The sequence below is a fragment of the Plectropomus leopardus genome, chromosome 15 (assembly GCF_026936395.1).
Source record: "Plectropomus leopardus strain MGB_pleo_1.0 chromosome 15, ASM2693639v1, whole genome shotgun sequence".
Taxonomy (NCBI): domain Eukaryota; kingdom Metazoa; phylum Chordata; class Actinopteri; order Perciformes; family Serranidae; genus Plectropomus; species Plectropomus leopardus.
This window is the reverse complement of record NC_142190.1, coordinates 16,634,340-16,651,052: the sequence shown is the minus strand read 5'-3', so window position 1 is coordinate 16,651,052 and position 16,713 is coordinate 16,634,340. Positions and strand designations below refer to the sequence as shown.

The 16,713-nt window shown below is 38.4% G+C and overlaps 1 protein-coding gene across 2 annotated transcripts; it reads right to left on the bottom strand.

Moving 5' to 3' along the window:
• Positions 1-277: 277 nt before the first annotated feature.
• Positions 278-16,689, bottom strand: hspa4a (heat shock protein family A (Hsp70) member 4a). Of its 2 annotated transcripts, XM_042498869.2 has the most exons (20): positions 16,555-16,689; positions 16,281-16,427; positions 13,767-13,824; positions 13,517-13,657; positions 12,510-12,632; positions 11,473-11,572; positions 10,323-10,456; positions 9,533-9,777; positions 9,177-9,253; positions 8,571-8,722; positions 8,206-8,312; positions 7,492-7,625; positions 6,880-7,061; positions 6,027-6,110; positions 4,155-4,307; positions 3,535-3,660; positions 3,274-3,381; positions 2,852-2,971; positions 2,525-2,686; positions 278-1,744 (listed from the first exon to the last, which is right to left on the bottom strand). In XM_042498869.2, the coding sequence occupies exons 2-20, from the start codon at positions 16,385-16,387 to the stop codon at positions 1,544-1,546; spliced, it is 2,514 nt and encodes an 837-aa protein (XP_042354803.1). In that variant the 5' UTR covers positions 16,388-16,427; positions 16,555-16,689; the 3' UTR covers positions 278-1,543. The 2 variants fall into 2 exon arrangements, with proteins under 2 accessions (XP_042354803.1, XP_042354802.1); XM_042498868.2 differs by having other exon boundaries at positions 16,281-16,596.
• Positions 16,690-16,713: the final 24 nt, after the last annotated feature.

Here is a 16,713-nt window from a genome sequence, read left to right as displayed (position 1 = left end):
ATATTTAAAATTTCTTCTCTTAAAAAAGGCTTCTTTTAAAATGTTTTAGGAATGCAAAGTAACTGTTGACTGGAGAAGGCTGCACAATAAAATTTTGATCATTTTGTTATATTCATATTACTAAATAAATAAGTCCAAAGTGCTGTCCTGGTGTTTATAGCAATAACTCCACCACCACCAACAACAATAATGATAATAATAATAATAATAATAATAATAATAATAATAATAATAATAATAATGATAATAATAATAGGAGTAATCCTTGTTAAATCCTAGGAATGCATTATGTCAAGATACTTTTTTAGCTCCTGGGGTAAGACAGCAACTAACAAATATTTTCGATTATTTGTCATTTATTTAATCTGCCAAATACTTCCTCGATTCATTATTCCTAAAAAAACGTCATCACCTTGAGACCTATATATTTAAAATGCTTGTTTTGTCGTTGCAAAATTAAATTAAGTTTACTACCAAAGAAGAGAGTTGAGAAACTGGAACTAGTAAGTTTTTGGCATGTTTGATTTGGAAAATGATCCAAACAATTAATCAAGTACTAGAATTACTTACAAGGGAAATTTTGTGAGTGATTTGTAGGCAACAATAAAATAAAGCCTCGATTCATCTCGTCTCAGGCAGGAGGAGGTGGTCATTGTGTTCACCTGTATCAATGAACGCTTATTCCATGTTAACAAGCAACTTCTCATATCATGTTTTTTTTGTTTTGCTTTGTTTTTTTTTGTCAAGATTTATTTTCGCTTTTTTGGTGATGTGGCGACAACAGCAGCACCCAGAAGGTGACTTATTGGACCAGCATTCACAACGTTAAGTAGAAAAGAACAGTACAAGGCTACCAGAGAACAACCGACAAACCATTGCTTTTCAATGAGCAAAGCCAAATAATGAAATACTGCATGACACTAACTAGTAGTATCTAGTTTCAACAAACAGTACGAGTAAACTCAACAAAAACTCTTTCCTTCCTTCCTTTTAAACTAAACATCTCATTACCCAGCAGTTACAGTTTTTTTGTAGTGGAAAAATGCACTATTTGTCATGTACATCCTGGAACAATCCATGTTCGTTTACATGTGTCACCGTACCTTTATCGTATTTAGACAAACAGCAATAGTTTACATTTTCATGAATCCTGTGTTTACTACTAGTTTTCTTCTGCGCAGCCAATTTGCTTACAATTCCTAAAATCTGACATTCTTAGCTTAAATGTGCTCAGGAGATCCTGAACAAAACAATCTTTAACCTAATGGCCATCAAAGCAACATGGAGAAAGCAATTTTCCACCCCACGCACACAACTTTTTTTTGTCATAAAGTAGTCCATCCTATATTAATATTATACATTATTTTTGTATTCATCAAAGAAAATGAGACATGCCGAGGTGGCTGACTGATGAATAATATTGATAAGGGATGCTGCTGTCTGTGTCTTCTGTGTCCTCAGTAATGATCTCAGAAGAACAACAGAATCGGGGGCGAGTAGCAGGGCAAATAGAGATGAAATTCAGGGGTGGCAGCTGCAACAGTTAGTCAATGTCCATTTGAGGAAGCTTGTCCTCAGCCGTTCCCTGTTCCTTGCCTGCAGAAGTTGCTTTGTCTGGGTTGCATGGCTGACTCTCTGTTCCCTCCTGTCCATTGACTGGACCATTTTCCGTCTTCTCCTCCTTAGGAGGCTCCACTTTGGGCTTGGGTTTGGACACCACTGGGTTACAGGCTGAATAAAGCTCCTGAAGAAGGAAGAAGAAAGCATTCATAAGAGGAAGGGTAAAAAAAAGGTTTTTTTCCACACCAGAATTTTAACATCCAATTTGCATAATGTGGACTTTATTCATTTTTTTCTCTCTTCCTTGCTACTGTTACAAACTGCAACTCGCCTTAACTGTTTGCACTGGAAGATCAACCTGTCACTAGTCCAACGAAGCCTCCCTACGACAACCAGTTCATGAGTAATGAAAGGGGGCGGGCAAAATGGTGTGTGTGACTGTCTATCTATGTGTATGCATGTCTTTCTATGATCAATCACTCCCACCACTCCCCTTTTAATCACCTGGCATGAAGTCAAACACGCACAAACACAAACACACACATACTTGACCTCCATCCCAAATTTCAGCCTCCTAGGGTGAAAACTGTGGCCATCAAAGGGTGGGAAATTTTTCATGGCTCAACCGTGGCAGTAAAAAAAATCAATGATTGCACATGCCTACATTATTTTGACCCTGAGTGCACACAAGTTGCACTCTCATGAATAAACATGGCCACTTCAAGCCATATTTGGAGCATGGACTTCCTGCACAAGAAGGTGCTTTTCATCATTTTCCCCCACTGCTTTTTAAAAACGTCACGTTTATCGATGTCAAATATTAACCTGAGGGAAACCAGACTTAAAAGAAATCTGCAGGAGGTGGACTTGTTGAAGCCTGTGGTGTCAAGCCAACTGAACATTTTCACATCCTCTAATTATTTTAAGGTTATGTGAATAAGGGTCTTGAATGCACTCTTCGTACCTTAACCTTGGCCTGGATCTCTGCAACTTTGACCACTGGATCCCGAGTGAGGTCCTGATTATTCTGCTGGTTCATCTTGCCGTTCATCCAGACCATGGCATCTTTCACGTGCTTGTCCACCCGAGTCACCTCCAGCTCATCCAGGTGATCATACAGCTCATCCTGTTGGCACAGGGAGATTTGAAAATCTGTTTGGTGGTTGTTAATCAATAGTCTAACACACTACCTCATAATGTGATTTTAAAAAAAAAAAGTAATATGATCACTAAAATCAAACTCTGCAGTCATTTTTTTAATTCAACACACTTGCTCTTCACATCAGGTTACCTTTGCTTTATAAGCTTCGATGACCTTCATGTACATCTGAATCTGTCTGCCAAGCTCCTCAAATGCTTTTGGTCTCTCCTCAGCTTCCATGTATCTCTCACGAATTGGCTGGCCCATTTTCTGTAGAAAGGAAAAACATCAGCTTTCATCAATTAGTCGGTCAAGCATAAAAAAAAAAAAAACACACTGAAAAAACAAGCTGTATTCACCACTTAATGACAGGATTAATGACATGACTTAATCAGGCAATTACCGTTTGAAAAATAATGATATTATAGATGATAAGGTCACCGTCACCTGTGCACAAGTCCCACACTGTACAGTGAACCATCTTCTTAAAATCCGAGTTCACTTTTGAATGGGAATATTACTATTTCACTTAGCAGCATCTGTGCAGTCACACACACAGCTCTCCAGCTTACCTTCAGTTCAGCCAGTTTGTCGATGTAAACTTGTTTCTGTTGGTCCTCTCCGTCTTCGTACAGCCAGTTCTCTGTGTCCTCCAGTTTTAACGAGAAAGCGTCACGATCCTACATGTCATACAAAAAAGCGCAATTAAGTTCATAATCGACAAAAACATCACCGGAACAAAACATGAAGTACGTGCAGACTTTATGAATCTGAGGTGAACACAAGTGTCTGTGAACATGCTCCATAGTGCCTCAAATGTGATCAATACTCACAGCTTCGTTCACAAATTTCTCCAGGGCGCCGTGCAGCTTATCCCTCATGTCGTACACGTACTCTTCTACGTTGTTCTTGGCGTCATTCCTCTCCTTCTCCAGCTTATCCTGCATGATCATCTTACCCTGGAAGAGTCACAGTGAAACTGATGAGTCAACAGAAGAGCAAGCAACGAAAGAAGAAGTGGCATTAAACCACTTAAAGATGGACCAAACGGACACAAAATATAAATTCTATTTGGTGGATGCTCACGTGCAGTCCAAAGAATGATATTTAGAGCTAGAATGTAACTTTGTTATGTTGAGTTATCTAAATTTAAGCTTGTGAAGTACATAAGTGGGACAGTCAAGAAGCCCCATGGGAGTTAAATAACTAATCTGCCTCCACAGTAAATCTCAAAAAAAAATGAGGAAAAAGCACTAACAAAGGGAAAAACCTTAGAGTAATGTATGCCGTCATTATGTTATCAGATAAAGTAGTTATTTTCTTACAAACATAAATTATATAGTGACCAAAAGTCATTCCTTTTTGTTTTAAATAAAAAGCAAATGGAACCAGGAGCAGTAAGTCTCACTTGCACATGCATGCTAGACATTCCTAGTGATTTTTAGAGCATTACCTCATTCTCCACAAACATATTTAGTACGTCACTGGACAGCTGCCAGTGCAAACTGTTCTCGATGGGCAGGTCCACTGTCTTCGTTTTGACTTTGGGCTTTTTGGCCTGAGGGGGCTGGTCGTTCTTCTTCTCCTGCTTGGCGTCCTCTGTTGTCTGAAAAAGGAGAGATGAAATGAAGTCTATGCAAATAAAACATTGAACTATGACATATCTAAAGGCCATGTTAAATATTTATTTATATTATTACTTTATTATCAATTTTTACCGTCAAAAATATGCTTTTACAACATAAAGCCTTGTGTGACTAAAGTCAATTTTCGTAGGTTAGATTAATCTGTAAAGCTCAACTACAAGTTTAAGTGAATTATTTATTTTTTTTGTGTGTGCTTTTGTTTAAACTTCAATGATAGTTGCTAAATTCGCTATTTCAATTAAATTCATTATGCTTTTTGAATGTGAATAGTTCAATTCAGTTGAGACTCCAAACGTCCTTTATTGTGCTTTTAGATGCACAAGGATTTTATTTTACATTTATTTGTCATTTAGTATGTGTATGCAAACATTTTAAATAGCTATGGTTCTCTTTAAATGTTTTTTTTTTTGTGGTGTTATTGTTACAAATTTCCCATTCAAACACCCGTCACCAAATGCATCATCCAGTTTGAAACATTCTGTTCGTGTAAGCGGGTACCTTAGTGCTGGGTGATATGGATTTGGAATTTGTACACATGCTCAGTACTGATTCGGCACTTGCAAGAAAATGGCGTCAGGTAAAGTAAACATTTGTAAGCTGGAGCGCAAGTGAGTATTTGAATTATCCTGGAAACAGGAGTTTATTTGGGTGACGTAAGGAGGATGTGGGTAAAACTTTATGTATTGCACAGTTTGCTGCAAGCTTGAGAGCAAAGGGAAATAAAAAGGGGTTGTTTTCCAAAGGCTTGTTAAGTTTTTATTAGATAAAACAAGTTGTACTGGGGGAGGGGAAAATTTACTCAGGGCAAGTAGATTTTACCCCCTTGCCGGCCAAGACAGTGAAACAAAACATTAATGGTGAACCCCGAAATGGTTAAAAAAATAGACCAATAAGGATGTAGTACAAGTAATTCCTGTTCCTAATTATCAATACAAAACCTGTTTGCAAAAAAAATACGTTTGTTGATTAGAACTTGCTCTGTGCCAAAGTTATCATCCATTTGTTATGTTTTCAGTCCCTAACCAGAAAAAGTGTCTCCAAAATTGTTTGCGTTGGATCTGCAAAAAAAGGGACTTTTGAGGATTGTTTTTATTGTTTATAAGTATCGAGTTAATTGCGTCTTTAAATTCCAGAGCTATTTTGGCACACTTTGTCAGTTTCTTAAAAATACTCATTTGAATGACACTCTGGCTGCAGCATTTTTAGGTCATGTTTACACAAATTAGGAAGGAGGTGTATAAGAAATGGGTGAAGGAAAAAGGAAGGAATCAAGTAAGGAATCTTCTTCATGTCCTGCTGTCACTCCTTCTGTTCTTATGCCCTTACTTCCTCCTTTCCTTCTTATCATTGTAGTAAGGAAACAGGTAAAAAAAAAAAAGATAGAAGGTAAGGACATAGGAAAAAAAGGCAGGAACTGTTAAATTACAGGTACTATTATTCTTGCAATGTAATGTAATCAGTTATCGGCCTTGTGGAGGAACAGGAAGTGTGGTGGAAGTGGTTGGCGGAGGGTGAACATGGCGGCATTCACTAATAAAGCAGTTCTTGAGATACTATAAAAGTCTGTATCCTTGTGGACTATCGGGATGTCAAAAGCAAGGCAGTGTAATTCTGCCATAAAAGGTTTCGAAAATGTATTGAGATCACAGTGATTGCCTTATCACCCAGCACAAGGTTACCTCCATCTCTTCGGCCTCAGATTTCTTGTCTCCGTTTTCTCCTGCCTGGACTTTTTGATCCTCTTGGTCCACCTGCATTTTGTTCTGACACATGGTGACAAAAGGAAAGACAGTGCAGAGATGATATTAAAAGAGAACATGCAGCATTTTGCAGCTGATTTGATCTAAACTGTAACATGAGTGTTCCCAGTCAAAACCAAAAATCACTTGGAAACACCAACCAAACATGAACTTGAAAGACGCAAGTCGATTTCTGTTCGTCCAAGATATGTGTTCTTTTGCTGCAGTTTATCACACCACGAACTCCAAACAAATTAAAATGTCCCTGACTCAGTCTCAATTATGCTTTTTGTAGAGGCATTATGTTTGATAGCATTAATTGTCCAGGTGTTCATGATAATGTGTTATACCCTCTAGCCATTTTCTAACTGCGTCAACTCTTGAGTTTATTCTCAGCTTTGTGAGTGACATTAAAACAGAGGAACACTTATGACGAATTACTTTGGGAAAAAAAGGCCAAAGTGTGGGCTCTGAAGCACAGATGGTGACAAACAACCCAAAATAAAATGCCAAACAAAATTACAAAGAGGCATTACCGAGAGATAAATGCAACCCCTTGAAGCTGCGTTGAGCTTGTTATGGCAAGACACCTAAATTCCAGACTGATGACGTTACTGAGCATTAAAAAAATCAAGGTGTGGCAAGACTGACTGTGTGAATGCAATCTCTGAGATGAAACACAAAACAAACGGCATTTTTTAAAAAAAAAAAACAGAAGTGTGTGTGTTTCTCTCCCTCTCTTTCACACAGTCATTATTCTCTTACACCCAGTGCAAATACACAAAGTACACACCTCCTCTTCCTTCACTGTCTGGTCTGTCTCCATTGGCTCTTCCCCCTCAACTGTTTTCAAGACCTCTACTAGCGAGGCACTCGATACACTGAACACGCCGTGTATGTTGACTCGTACTTTCACCTTGACCTTTGCACTTTCCCCAGATGCCTGAGGAACCACATTCTGGATCAGGAACTGGCCTGTATGGAGATTAGAATCGGGTTAAGCATCTTCTTGTATTAATGAGGAAGGGCGAGGAAGCTAAGTTGAATCACAGAAAAATATGTTATAGATCTAAAAATATTTGTGGGAAATCAAACCATTTAGATTTCACAATTAACATGTTTTAGCAATCATCAGCATATCAAACATCATGTGACTGAAGGCTGGATGTAATTGGTTGAAAAATGCATACAAAGTAACTGCAACCACTCAAAACTAGCAGCAAACAAATGGAGTATGAAGCTGGAGCAAATGTCAATCATAAAAATGAAGTGCTCCTTAGTTACTTACACACTTGGGTTTGCATTGCAAACTACTTAATTAATGAATGAAAACAAAAAAAGGATTTATTCCTTACTTGATGTCTATATAAGTGATTATGTCTTACTAAAGTGTAACTTGCAGTACCTATAGTGCTGCTGGGGTAGGGCAGCTCTTTTGGGTTGTTGTAGTATCCTTCAAGGGTGAAGGGCTCTTTTCGGAAGAAGGTCAAAACTTTGGAGAATGGAGCTGCGTGGTTCTTTGGGAAAACTTCACAATCACTGTAAAAACAAATCAGTTTGAGGTCAATAAAATATTAAAATTGAACAACATTTACACATACATTTCACAGAGATGGATATTAGTCAAGATTTTAAAAAATAATCTAGTGTACAGTGAATGGCACTGGCAGAGATTTCAGATGGTGGGTGTGTGCAGGTGTGGCAGAGAATCCTGCATGCACAGGAAAATGTGTCAGGTGTGGTCTGAAAAAACAGTCCCATGCAGACTTGTCTTAACTGCAGGTTGGGGGAGATTATTATTTTGAACAAGTATTGAAAATTGCTGAAATTATAAGTGAGAACTACGGTATAACAGACATGATGCAAGATAAAGAGGGGAAAACATTAAGTTGATATGGTAATGGTATTCTAAACATTTTAAGGCCTCCTATAAACACCTGAAAACTCACACCACTTTATATCAGTGAAGTCCACTGATATCCATTTCAACAAAAAAGTAGAGTATTAGATATGCAGAATAATATAAAACATGATGTCCAAATTAAAAGGTGAGATTCAAACATGAAGTAAAACAACTTCTTATTTGATGTTCTTAAGGTGATGCAGACGGAGATCATACCTCAGTCCCTCCTCTGCAGCTGAACTCCACTTTAGAGAGATGGCGTAAGGGACAACATCTGTAATGGAGAACTCTCTGACTTTGAATGCTGGTGACAAGATAGCACACTGAGGAGGAAAAACACAAAAACACAAGTTATCAAAGCTCAAACTTGAGCCTTGAAGTCACTTTATGATTCTGACCAACAGCAGGAAATTTGTTTTGTGAAGCTGTTACCAGCAATTGTTTGTGATTTTTTTTCTTGACTGATTAATGTTTATGTGTATGCGTTTCATATTCCCCCCACTGTAGTATCACAGCTGCTGGGGAGTGAGCTTGCTGAGCGATTCCTGTACAAAGTGCTGGACACAACAGGTGATCTGTACCTGCAGAGCACAGCCTCTGGCCACGGCTTCGTCTGCGTTCAGGGTGGTGCTCAGCTCTTTGCCGAAGAATTTGCTGATTCGCTCTTTGATGGCGGGGATTCTGGAGGCACCGCCCACTATTTCCACTGCATAGATGTCTTCCTTTTTCAGCTCTGGATAACAGGAAGCAGGAGATAAGAATGATACAAAACAGGCTTGTTAAAGTTTACAGAGTCACAGCTTCACTTTCCAACACTGATCAAAAACATTGTGACAGAAGTTTTAAGGTGAAGCCACTGCTTGCATTAAAGTTACATCCAGGATATTTTAGTCCTCAATGTCAAATCTTTTGGGGAAAGCATATTACTCAAAAAGACTTAACACTTAGTATTTGCTTAGTATTATTTGGTATTATTTAGTTGTAATTATTTAGTATTTGCCATATGACTGCTCTACATGGACAAGCAAGAACAAGCAGAGCTAGAGAGGACACAAGGAATGATTAAGGAGAGGCAGGAAGGCAGGCGAGCTGCCAGTGGAAGGAGGGAAAGCGCTGCCTCAGATCTCTATGAGTGTGCACATGCAGACAGGGATAGTCCAGCTGCTATTAAAATCAGATATACTCACTTGCTTGTTCCATGACGCTGCGCAGGGGACCCTCTACTTTGGCCAGCAGCCCTGCACACATCTCCTCAAATTGACCTCTGGGGACACGCGGTCATTGATTATTAATAGACTCACACAAAATAAGTACCTCTAAAGTCATTTCTAATTCTAGCAATGCCATTTTGAATTTGTGCTTATCAATAGGCTCAAAAGGATCCATATAAACAATAAAGAGAGAAACAGGTAGCTTTATAAGCAACAACAGCACAGAAACCCATTGATTACAGTTGTTCTCAAGCTTACATCAATGGTTTTTCTTATACCTATGGCGTAACAGACTTTATCCTCTTGATTACCACATCAACGCTGATTCTCACCTGTTAAGTTTACCGGAAACATCAATGTCATTCATGAAGCACTCAATGTTGAGTGGCAAGTCGGAGGAGTTGGCACTCATCAGCTTCTTGAGCTTCTCGCACTCTTGGTGCAGGCGCACAAGCGCACGGGGCTTGGACCTGACGTCCAGCTTGTACTTTTTCCCAAACTCCTCACAGAAGTGGTTGACCAGGATGTCGTCAAAGCCCTTCCCACCAAGCTCTGGATCAAACGCTGTTGCCAGGATCTGAAGGTGGAGAAAGAGAGGGGGCAAATATTCGAAAACTATCAAATTAGTGAATGAATATTTCTATTTACAGCATTGCTGTGTGTCTAAGGTGGGTGCAAATGAGCAAATAAAAAAGCAGACTTATGTATGGTTCAATTAAACAACATTAATTAGCTTCATTATGGTAGAAATGTGGTCAGGAGGAGGTATTATATATCAATTGCATAAACTGAGGTGAAGAAAATATAGCATTCCTACTAAGGAACAATGTAGGCAAAATGTGGGTTAAATATTAAAAGTTCTGTTGATTGAATGTTTCCAACTTAAAGATTTCTTTATTTTTTACACTTCCACAAAATCACCATGAACAAGAGATTAAAAAAACACTGCTAGGGAGCCTTGCTTACCACTCTGTTTTATCTACACCCACAAGTAAAAAGAAATTACAGACTTTTTGGCAAAACCTCCAGAGAACATAGTGCTGTGTCATCATAACTTGCCCTAAAAACATTTCCCCTGTGAGTATTGCTTTTCAAAATGGGCACAAATTATTCATTACTCACCTTGAGCTTTCCCTTATTGAAGGCACAAACTGACACCTGGTAACCCGAGTGGCCCACGTCCACAAACACCACTATCCTGGGTTTCTCTTCTGGAGCTGGCAGGTCCTGCTTGTAGATGCCATATGCCAAAGTCACTGCAACAAACGGGTAGAATCTGGTATTAGTTTGTGCTCACAGTTATGCTGAATGCCTATAGAAAAGTGTCACTGCCAGACGGCAAATGCATGCACATAAATTGTAAGCTTAGCTTTATGACATGTTTTTGTTTAAATGCATATGAAAGTAACAAACAAAGACATAAATCAGAGTTTCAGCATGTTTATGTGAGTAAATTGTAGCAATTTTGTGACATATTTACATAGACTGTAGCTACGACATCACTATCATTGTTAATACTATTATTACTATTATTGTGAGTGCTAATATTATTATTACTACTATTGTTATTATTAGTATTAGAATTATTACTATTATTGTTGGTAATTTTATTATTATCATTCCCTTTTAAGAAGCATAATGATAATAAAGCCTTTTTATTCCATACCATTTTAGTGACCTACTGCCTCATGTTATATTTTTTATTTTATGTTTGTATCAACTTTGTTTATATATGTGATATTTTGCTATATTACATATTTTTCTTTTGCATGACTTTTGTTGTATGATGTCATTTTTATCTTAAGCACATTGAGTCTGCGCCTGTCATGTGAAATGTGCTATATAAATAAACTTGACATGGTTCAAACCAGAGTATCTTTACTCAGCAATGACTTAAGTTCAGTTAAGTTTAAGCAAAACAATTCTTTCTCATAGCTTTCTTATAGAGGTAACTACTCCAGAAATAAAAACAACATATCTCGCCCTGGGATGGCAAACGCATGACCTGCTCTACCCTGCCTTACTCTGCCTCTGATTGGCTTACCCTCACATTCTTACCCTAACAAATCTGTCTCCTCATGCCTAAATCTAACCAATCTGAGGCAAAAAGGACTCGCCAATCAGAGGGAGAGTAGGCAAGTCATGCCTTTGCCATCCGAGCAATTTTTTTTCTGCCTACTGCAGATGTCATTTGACGGTACAGTGTTGTTATTGTCTAATAGCCCAATAACTGCTGCCTGTCATGTACAGAGTATACTGAGTTTCAATGTACCTGCGGTGGTCTCATTCATTAGTCGCAGACAGTTGAGGCCTGCAATCTGAGCTGCATCCATAACGGACCTTCTCTCTGCATCAGTGAAATAGCTTGGTACCTGCAGAGGAAAACAAAGCAGATAAGAAAATTGACTGGAACCACTAATAATAATAAAACCTGTAAACATAATATGCCAAAGATGTCCAAAAGTTAAGAACATATCCTTTATTTCTTCTGAGTGAATGATCATTTTGAATCCTAATGATGCATGTATCTCCTTCATCACAAGATGTCTGGATAAAGTTGCTGTGTTAGTTACTCTGGGTGTCAAAACAAAACATCCCCTTGTGGAAAAGCGCTAAATTTAGCTATTGGCCACATTATTAATAACATGTTATCCATCTCTGGGGCTGAGGCAAATCGTAGATTTGGGACCAGTGAAAGTAACAGCCTCTCTGTGTGAGATCTGTAACATTACATAACAGATGCTGCTGGTGGATACATACACTGAGCACAGCAAGAAACACACACATCCCACTCTTCACCAGCAAGGTGCAAGGAAGGAAATAAAGCTTTCAGACAAGACATCTGGTGAAGCACTTGGAGCTCAGAATGTCATATGAACAGGTGGTAATACACGTATAGATCTTGGAGGCAGCTTTCCCCCTTTTTTTAATAACCGTAACTACTTGAAAATGCAAGAGGATGACATCAACAGCTGCAACTCAAAACTGGAGGATGTGCATGCAATGCAATATTCCTCCCAAGTACAGAGAATCGCATGGAGTAAAGCGAGTCCTGTGTCTCTTGAAAGTCTTGTAATCCAATGCCACATCTTTAAATAAGCTATGTGCAGTGACCCAAAAAGTTAAGTGACACCTCCTTCGACATTTAATACCAATTAGGTATGCTGGTATAAAAATGAGCCTAAGTTGGACAGAGACCACAAGAAAACTAATGCACTGCATCAAGAAATCTGTCTATGAAGTTTTATAGATTTGCAGAAACCCTGCTAAAGCCGGTAAACTGCTGTGGAGGTCTCAAAAGATGCTTACCGAGATGACACAGTCCGCAACTGGTTTCTTCAGTGCACTTTCAGCAGTCTCCTTCAGTTTGGTCAGCAGCATGCCAGTTACCTGCTCGCTGCTGAACACTTTCTCCTCCTCCATGTACATCACCTTGAGTTGAGAAATAACAGGAAGACTGTTTATTCTTGAGGCAAATCGCATTTTAAATAGTAATATATGTATTTTTTAACAATGAAATAAGCCACTGCTGTTAGACTGAAGACATTAAAACAGATTGAAAGTTCATAAAACAGACTGAAGAACTTCTGTGTATGCAATATTTAAATATGCAATCTGAAAATGTAAGAAGTGATTTTGCAGGCAACGACAGGTTAGTGAAATCTTCTCCGATTTGCCATTTCTTCTGAGGACTCACGTTAATTATCTCCACAGGGGCACAAAAACATGCTGTGCTGAGTGTTTGCAGTGTGAAAGCCAAGCATTGATATTTGAGTACTTTGTGTACCCTCTGGGTATGTTTTGAGGCTAACACCATGAATCTGGTGGCACCAAAAGTACATCTTACATATTTAAGCAGTCAGCTGACTGCAAGGTTCAGAGAGACAGTGCAGTGATCATTTCTCACCACAGAATAATGTTAGAAGAGACAAAATGCCAGGACAAAAAATATAACAGCGTAAGACAGAGACAAGAGAGACGGTTTTTAGGATAAAAGCACAGAGGGCTGGACAGAATCAGAAGGTAACACAGAAGAGCTATGATTCAGAGAAAAAACATCACATGAGGCACTACTTGGAGCACACCAGGTTATAAAGGTGGGCAACAATATAGTCATAAAAAAGGCTGCTCTGTCTCTACACTATCATTCTGTTTAATTTCTTATGGATGTTGTTGGTTTTTTTTTGATTGACCCAGTTCAGAGTACATCTGATAAATGTAGCTGCTGAGTGTGCTCACTCAAGTCTTGTGTGACATTTTATAATAAATGATTCTGTCTTTTTGTCCATAATATTCTTAAATATTCTTAATCTTACTTTTATACCGGTGGATCCATTGGGCATCTGTGCCAGGTTGTACACCAAGTTTGACTTGGCTGACTGGACGTAGGGGTCCGAAAAAGCCCTGCCATGGAAACGCTTGAAGCCCTGCACCGTGTTCTGACAATTGGTCACCACCTTGACATGATGAAGAAAGTTACATTAACCTTGACACATTTTCCAGCTTTTTTGCACTGAATTAGAAGGAACTCAAAGGATGTGAACAGGACAGCTGAATTGATTTTACCTGGCTTTTTGCAGCAGCTCCTATAGATCGATTTCGTGGTCCAAATGATACAAATGACCTGGAAGACATCAAAGAAAATGTTAAGCCTCAACATGACATACTATTACGGGCAAGCAGTCTAAGCTCGATGTATGAGCCACCTATTTGTGAATACACCCCAAATCAAGACAGATTTAATTGCCAGTTGAGGTATTATATGGTCTTACCATGCCTACACACGACATGATATTTCAGAGCCCAACCCACATAAAACTGGACCAGCCGTTTCCATTGTCAGCAGTAACAACACTTGACGTTTGTTTTGGTTACATATAAGTTCAACTCAATGTGTCATATAAACTTTCTTAAAATATTTTTACCAACAAACAAAAGTAGATAATCAAGAAAAGTAGACTGTACATTTTTCAAAGTAAGCTTTATTAAAACCAGGTTGATTGCTGCATGCAGGCTTGTTACATCTATCTCTCACAGTTCACACAGTACTGTATAAACACTAAGCTTGAAGTGGTGTGGTCAGCCCACTTGTATCCCAGTAGGCCATGGTCAAACATGCCTGTCATCACCATCCCCTTCAAACACAGATGTCGGAGTTACCATCACAGTCAACACACAAGTGCTGTTGTTGTCAAAGAGGGGGTCAATGCAACAAGTGTCTCTAAGGAAAATGGCTAAACAGGCGTATCTTGGCTCAAGAACATAATAGCAAGATGTGGTGTTTTTTTGAAGAAAAAACATTTGAAAATGAGAAAATTGTGGACTAGTTTGAGGACAACATTTAAAAGGCAAATATCATCACTCTTTGATTAACAGACTATTCTTATGATTAAATATGAAATCTTAAAAATGTCAAGTACATCCCACAATCACCAAGATTGGAGATTTCAGATTGGTGATCAGTCACGAGACTAAAGGCCAAAATGATATAATGTTAAGAACTAGAAATAAGCAAGTTGTTCTGTTTCTGTAATCAGCAAGTGTTATTGACATAGATTATTTCAACTATGATCACATTATATATTTGTAAAGAATTGGAATCAATTATCTGTCTGTCCATTGACAAATTCAATATTCTAACTGTTTCAGTCATAACTAGCTTGTTACATGCAGATTGGTCAGTGAAATATAAATGTAGTGCTTTCCATTCATTTCAAACTCAAGATAAACAAGTTCAAAATATATGAAAAGGCTCTTTAAAATCCACAAGGTTTAGATAGATTAATCTGTACAATCACATGATTTAAAACATTGAATACCCTTTTCCTCAATGGATTAAATATTAATTTAAATTGACCTTTTATGACAGCTTTGGATATATTTAATATATAAGATATGTGCTGGAAAATATATTTCTGTTTGCTATACACTACACATTAAGTTAAATTTAAATGGACTATTTTAGCCTAGCTTGGGTTTTGTTTGTGGTTTTGTTTTTGCCAAAAATGTACTCAGACTTTGATTATTTTGAACCTCTTTTTTTTCTCTTATAGTTCAGGCACTCCGAGTTACAAACACTACTCTCAAACGATGACTTTCTTCTGAAATCAATAAAACGCCTGAGTGAATTTCTTGTATTTATGTACTCCCCATAAAGACTATAAAAAAACTAAAAATCAAAACACTTGATGAGATAACACAACACTTAAAGGGATTTTTTAATCACACAATACCGTTTATTAATTTGTTGCAAGCAGCTACATTCTTCATTCTTTTTTTCTTAAGCCTCCTTGACAGCAAATACAAACATGTCAGCAGCTTAAAAAACAATGCCAAAACGCCCCTTTAAATTAACATGATTTTATACTGGACAGAACCTACAATCACTGTGGGTACAAAGTGTGCCCACAGTGATTGCTGAATGAGCTGAACTTATGAAGTCGAAAACAAATACCTTGATCACAAAATTCCTTAAAATATCTATATATTTTTTAAAATAATATAAATAGTATATATCTTTCGCACAAATCGTTGTGCCATATAACTTGCTAGAATATTCTAACAAGCGGTTGGCTGCTGTCGTCATCGTTGAGACATAGTGCAAGGCGCACTATTTTGTCACACGGGGCACACCGGTTGGTCGGAGCTTTCGCCTTCAAGACGTTAACAACAGTGATTAGAACGGATAACACCGCCCGCCCGTGTTCACCGGGCAACTAAAGCCTATATTCAAACTATACAGTAACAGTAATAAAACTGGGGGCTTAGCTAACTAACTAGCTAGCGCGCCGTGGCTCTATGATTGGTCGCTGAGCGGGTTGTGTACGTTAAGAAATAATATTAAATGGTTCCAGGTTCGCCATGTGAATTTTAACAATCGTTTCACTGATTTACTCATACTGAAAAACAGGTTTCTTAGCCACAGGGGTACTAGTTCAGCTAACGGTGGCTAGTAAAGCTGCATTCACGTGCATTACCCTAACGCCGATGAGACGTCAACTGTTAGAAAATGAACCCCATTTCTTCTGTAGCTTTCCACTCAAAAGTCAAATAAATAATACCTTTATCTTAGGTACTTACGGCGTGGATCTGTCGCTGTACTCGTTAGCGACTGTCTCGATTCCTCCGGCTCGGGCTACAGCTACATAGCAGCTTTGGAAGCCCAAGTCAAATCCCACCACTGACATCTTCAGCGATACGACTGTCTTCTAGTTATCTACAGGTCGTCTTACAAAAATAAAACAAGCGTATAGCGTTAAATTTACCAGTTCTGTAAAAGTCAGCTGAACTACTTGTGCTGTACTGGGTTAAGTGAAGCTACTTCTCATCATAATCCACACCGCTAACTATTTACCGGTGTCTCTGATCTTCAGGCTGGCAGGCTGCAGCAGCAAGGTGGTCCAATTGACTTCTCGTGGGGAGTCATCGCGAGATTTGCGTAGTTCTAGATATCTCTGGACCTTTCTATAACCATGTGGATGAGTGTTCTCCAGTACTCGAGATTTTGGGGGAA

What these genes read in the sequence shown, in the direction of transcription:
- hspa4a (XM_042498869.2), bottom strand. Translation starts at nt 16,387, where the DNA reads ATGTCAGTGGTGGGATTTGACTTGGGCTTCCAAAGCTGCTATGTAGCT. An exon ending in AATGAATGAGACCACCGCAG is followed by an intron (nt 10,457 to 11,472) that starts GTACATTGAAAC and finishes CGTTTGTTGCAG; the next exon opens with TGACTTTGGCATATGGCATC. An exon ending in CTACCCCAGCAGCACTATAG is followed by an intron (nt 7,062 to 7,491) that starts GTACTGCAAGTT and finishes ATCTCCATACAG; the next exon opens with GCCAGTTCCTGATCCAGAAT.